Source organism: Psittacula echo (genome assembly GCF_963264785.1).
Source record: "Psittacula echo genome assembly, chromosome: 16".
Lineage (NCBI taxonomy): Eukaryota > Metazoa > Chordata > Aves > Psittaciformes > Psittacidae > Psittacula > Psittacula echo.
In genome coordinates, this window is record NC_137752.1 from 9,658,608 (window position 1) to 9,664,607 (window position 6,000).

Genomic DNA, 6,000 nt, shown 5'->3' on the forward strand with positions numbered 1-6,000 from the left:
ACAGCTCACATAAAACTGCACAAAGTGTCTGTGGATAGGATAAAGAAATAAATCCATTTTATTATTAAGTGCAAGAGCTGCCATGCTGAATATCTGAGAAAAGTTATATTGTGTCCTCACCTTAAAAACACCCAGGGGAGATAAACACTTAGAGCCCTGCAGTGGGGTGCAGACGAACATCCTATAGATGTTGTCTCTGTCAGGCTGGGGGAAGTCTATGGTCTACTGAAGCTTCTCAAGAAAAAGTGAGACATTAGGAAAGAGACATAGAGAAAATGACCGTGTCTCAGCCTAAAGAGCCAAGAGTATCATGAGCACAAAGCATCCACGTGCAGGGCCATTCAGGGCTTACATGTGAAATTCCCCATTCCTACATTTGGAGCTCTCACTAGCAGGCACTGGGCCACTCAATACAACTCCCTCAGCATCTTTTCAGTTGGCATCACTCCACTGTGTATAAACAATGCATTATTTCTTAGGACAGAAGGAGGCTGACTCTGTAACCTACTGGCAAAGGCACTCAGCTGAGATGGACAATAGCAAGTTTGTAGTATCTGTTCCAGCCGATAATTATTGATGTGAAGTAAACTTTTCCACCAGCCAAAGCATGTGAAAGTCCCAGCTCAGAGCAGGCAAGCACTTAGAGGGTAGGTCATTCTACAGCTAGCAGAATGAGCTTATTTCTCTTGTCTGAAGAGTAAGTCCTTGAAGCCAGTTCTCCAGATCACCACTAAATACTTTGACCACCAATATGGTGTTTTTATCAGAGCCTTGGTTTTAACCAACATTAATGCAATGTTTTTCTGTGCTACAGCTACACACAGAAAATGGACAGAGAAAGATTACTCATAATTCAGCCACTCCAATTCTTGAAATACTGCATCTACTGAGACATCACTTGCTCTTCCCATGTGCTTAATTAACCCTGATTAACAAGTAACACAAGCACAGGAAACAGCCAAGAGAGATTGCACTGCAGGTTCATATCTTAGGTCTCTGGGGAGCTACATAGAAGGATATTTTGAGTAGAAGAAAAAAATCATGAAATATTTGCATGGAGTCCTCCCTCTTTTTCTCAGCTTTAATCAATAGACAATCTGAAGGTTTTTGTCCTTGTATCTGAGCCACAAAGTATCTGGGCAGCTCTGGTTTCCCTTTAACGCCTCTGCCTACATCTCCCAGTCATAAAAGGCTTGTGATGTGCATCTCATATCCTTAAGATGTGACTAACCCTTCAGTGATGAACCCTCACTCCAATTTGGAGATTTTAATGAACCCAGGAGAAGGAAAGGTACATCCATCAATCATTAAGCCAAAAAAGGCCAATTCCATTCCTGCCAAAGACAGCAGTAGAGCCCTTCCTCTTCTTTATGGACTTATAATTTGGCTCAAAAGCTGTAAATGCACGGGAATGTTGGTCCACTCTGATTTAGCATGGATTTGTAACATTTTCAGTGAAATAACTTACAGTTTGTGGAAGTGGCAGGAGGATTCTAAGGAGGTTTCACTTTGAAAACCAGGAGACAGTTTCTCGTATTCACAGTGCTTAATCTTTCCAGCATATGTTGAAAATAAAAAATATTACATGACTTGTAAAGATTCTCAGTGTTATTCTATGCTAAGCCCCTTTCTACTTTGGAGTTACAGATGTGCTGTAGTTAAAATGGCTTCAGAATATCTGGATCAAAGGCAATATTACACAACGGTGTTTGGGACAAAAACTGAGTTAGTTCTTCCTTCTTCACCAAGGTAGAGCCAACAAGGTAGACACTGTGCATTCAACTCATGTGGTTACCTTGCACAATTTGGTGGTAATGCCAGTGCCTCCTTTGGAATGTTTTGAGCAGGAACTGGAGGTATGTGTGCAGTACTAGGTGCTGTAGAATGCAATTAGTACAGTGGGGAAAAAGACCAACAAAGAACCTCTAGGATCCACTTACAAATCTAGAGTTAGAGAGGAACATAGAAACAATGCGTTAACTATACCTACCACTCCTTCAAACAACAAATCACTAAAGGGTTACCAAAACACAACATCCACAAAGCTACTTTCCCCCTTCCCTGGTTCCTGTTTTCAGAACTATGGAAGACATTTCCCCAGCTCTATCATCACCCTGCATCTAAACTTCTGCTTTGCTCACACACCCAGGCTTGCCTGGCTAGTCTATCCCAAAGCACACAAAGACATGTTTAACGGCAGCAAGATCAACACACATTCATGTTCTGAAGTTTTTCTTCATCTCTTCCCAAGTAGAAAGAATTCAAACAGAAAGAGACTAAGCAAACACAATGCAGGTGGGCAGCCAGCATGAGCAGATACATTTCCAAACAGGCAGCATCAGCTCACTGACCCTGAAGCTCTTTCTAGATCCATCAGTTACACACTTTTTCCTGTTTCTGCACAATGAGATTGTGAGAGTTGCCCACTGGTATGGACCAAACTTGGAAACTGTAGCAGCCAGTATTCAGGGGCTCTGGCTTTTGGCAACAAGCTTAATATTATTTTGGTTTGCATAATTTAATATCTACATGTAAAAGGCATGTGGGTTTGTATTTATTCATCCTTTGAACATGCGCTATGATTAATGCATTTAGGCATGAAAGATGTTCCAGACCATTAACAGCAGGAGAAAAATCAAACCAAATATTACCCGTTTTTCCTACAGTGATGATAAATGGAAGAATGGTTTTGAAGCTATTCTTCTATTTTCTTTTGAAATAAGGTAATTGGGCTCATTACCATAAAGCCTGAGGGTAAATTATTTTCTTCTCTAAGCTGGTTTCTTTTTTTGGAAGGGAAGTGTAATCATCTAAAGCCAAAGTTTGCTTTTGTAGGATCCTTGATATATGCTGTAACAGGAAGCTAGCTTAAAGACATAGGAACCTAAAAAGTTACTCTGTTCTAGCATTTCCTGGGAAAATATCACACAAGTTCATTTGATTCTATGGATGATTCTGAGCATTTGGCAGCTCCTTCCCGTCCTGGTTTATAAACACCCTAAGTTTGCTGCTCTTCCGATCGTAATTCTGCTCCTGCAATTGGGCAGGGCTAGAGTGATGAAGCATTCTTGTGGAGATGGGATGTGCAGGTTAGAGTCATACTTGTTGTCACTGTCTTATTTTGTCTGATTATCGGGTTAATGCCCATTTGTTTGTACACGAATCTTTACAGTAGGTGCAAGCACTCACAACACCAGGCGGCTGACTGCTTTTTGTATTAGAACAGAAACAAGAAATTGAAATAAATAATACAACTCACCAGTCTCTCTGACATAGGTGTCTTGTCTCCATCCGGCAAATGTTGTTCCAGAGCCAGCACAATACAGTTGGCTATGATTGTAGCTAAAATCATGTATTCAAATGGAGTAGGGACCAGAAGTTAAAGAAGACACTAGACAACACAAAAAAGCCTCATTCAAACCCCATTTCTACCTAAACAGTTACATTGGTTGAGCATTCTGAGATTTCTTATCTTTTTTGAAGGCATTTAGTCTCCTCAACTTCCTTGGCTCTTTCTGGGGTGTCTCTGGAAGGAAAGTAGGAAATTGTCTCTTTTCTTTGGTGACTTATACAGAACCCAACTTGCTCAAGGAATTTGGGAGCAAGAAAGCGAAAGGTCCAAAGGAAACAGAAAGCTATTAGTAACTGTTGGGTTTAAATGATATTGATAAGCTAAACTGCCCCAAAATAGATTCTACAGCTGAATGCCATCTGCTGAGTTGTTCTTCAGAAATTCCCTGTCATTTAACTGGAGCACATATTGTAAATAAGCGATGGGCTAGAAAAGTTTACTTTAGAGCATCTACGCAGGTCCAAAACATGAATTCCTGCTAGATTGCAATGCCCACTCCTGGGGAGAATCAAGTCACCAGTGCCCTGTCGGGATGCATAAGGGAAACAATCTCTTGAGGAAGAAGGCAATCGTGACACTCGGTGCCCATCGTCTCCAGCTCCAGCCTGCGCCGAGCCCTCGCTGTCCCAGGGCGGGGCCCCAGCTCCTCTGGCACCGCGGACAGCTCCGCTCAGCACCGCGGACAGCTCCGCTCAGCACCGCGGACAGCGCCAGGACCCGGCCGCACCTCGCCCGCAGCTCCGGCGTGGGGAGAGACCGGCGGCTCCGCTGCCCCCCTCCCCGAGGCCCAGTGCTACGGGTCCCCTCCCCATACCCCGCTAGGAGGAGGCAGCCGAGTGGCACAAGAGGCAGGAGAGGGCGAAACTGCGCCTGGCCTTGCGGGAAGGCGACGCTGTGGCTGCCACCGGAGCTTTGGAGCTGGTTTATTCAGACTTGAATGCAGGGAAGGAGAAATGGGTGAGGAAGTGCAGCAATCCCAGTGACTCTATAATACGGACAGAAAAATCACTCTGTGTGTGTGTGTGTGTGTGTGTGTGTGTGTGTGTTCAGGGGTAAGAGAAGTGCATTCACTCGACTGGTGTATATTTTTTCCCTCTTAGCCCCTCAAGAAGTGAAAACTGGGGGAGCCTGAATGGGAGATGGCCTCTGTGGCAATGGGAAGTGTTGCTAGGAGGCTGGGAGGAGGCTCTGCTGCTGTTAGCTGAGGATTAATAGGTGTGTGATATCAAATGAAAAGAAAACAACCAGCTCCCTTGAGATACCAGTGTAATGCACTCCCATACACACATACACACCCCAGATCCACCCCCAGGTAACCTCAAATAGTCTGCTTCTCTTTTCTCATGGCTTATAACCCCACTGTGTGCATCATTATGAGCAAAGCCCCCTTCTGAGTACAGCCTCTGCAGTTCACTTGGCCTGGGGTCTGGGTCTGAGACAGAAAGCATCTGCGCCTTTCACAGCCCAGCAGATGATCCTTCTCCTCACTTACTGCCTCCCCCCACCACAAAGCTTTGGGTTTAATTTTTTTAGTGCAGCCTGAGCTTAGGCTACACACCTAGTGTGAGTGACAAGATTCATGTTGATTCTAACGGATTCAGGAGGTGATGTACTAAAAGCCTCACTGCAATGATTGTATTAATGGGATTCACAAGGTATCTCAGCTCTCAAGATCCCTACTATCAATGCAGCTTTAATGCTGAGGTGTCACCATTTTAATCCCACGTTTCTTCGTCTATTCAGAGTGAGAAAGAAGGGTTGAAAGGCTCTAAGATGGAAATAGGAATGAGGGTTCAGTAGCACGAATCTCACAGAACCCTTTACATTTGGCTTAAATTGTAGGCAATGTAGATCTTTGCAACTGTACATCTCATACTTAAAGGCACAGGGAAATGTACGTATGTCTCCCACACACCCCTGGCAGAGCCAAACACACACTCTGCCATTCCTACTGAAGCAGTTTCCTGTGATCCCCACCTCCACGGCTGTACATGATGTCGGACACACGGCTCCATGCCACACACACCCATCACACACCGGATCACACACACACGTCTACATTAGCACCAGACACTCAGCCTTAGCTGTCAGGGGAGGTCTCTTCCCCCCTGTCCTCTTCTCCCCCTCCCCACAGTGCCCACGTCCCCTCCCTGAAAGGATATGGCCATTCTGTTATTCTCTTGGCATATTTCCGTATAACATTATCTTCACTGAAGATGAAGAGGGATCTGTTGACTGTGAAGCAGTTCTGTTTGACAGGGATAGGGTTGTAGAGAGCCATAGTCCTGGCTCTCTGAGCCATCGACTGCTTATACATCCTTTGGCCGGCTTGGGGGCCACCTTGCCGGCTGCTCCCTCTTCCAGCCCCGGCCGGCCCTCCGCCTCCATAGCGGGTTGGCAGATCATCCCCGAACCGAGCCATTCTCTCAGTGCACGGAGCCGGGCGCTACAATCCAAACTGGCAGCCGAGGCGAGAGGAAGACGCATCACAGCGCGCAGCACTTCTCCCTCCGGGGGCTTCGGTTGCGGGATCGGGGTTGATCGCAGCGAAATATATAGATAGAGTTAAATATATATATATATATAGGTATAGATATCTCCCTTTACCTTCCTCCAGCCCTTCCTCTTCCCCGCTGCTGTGGCTGCCC

General features: G+C 45.3%; 1 protein-coding gene across 1 annotated transcript in view; it reads right to left on the reverse strand.

Annotated features, from left to right (window-relative positions):
- LOC308227697 (voltage-dependent N-type calcium channel subunit alpha-1B-like) overlaps positions 1–5,774 on the reverse strand; it is a gene marked incomplete at both ends in the record, with an annotated part of 292,188 nt that extends 286,414 nt beyond the window's left edge. The window contains 2 exons of the mRNA XM_080630487.1: positions 3,260–3,365; positions 5,494–5,774. Coding sequence (XP_080486613.1) covers positions 3,260–3,365; positions 5,494–5,774 — 387 coding nt within the window. The remainder of the gene's footprint in view (positions 1–3,259; positions 3,366–5,493) is intronic.
- Positions 5,775–6,000: the final 226 nt, after the last annotated feature.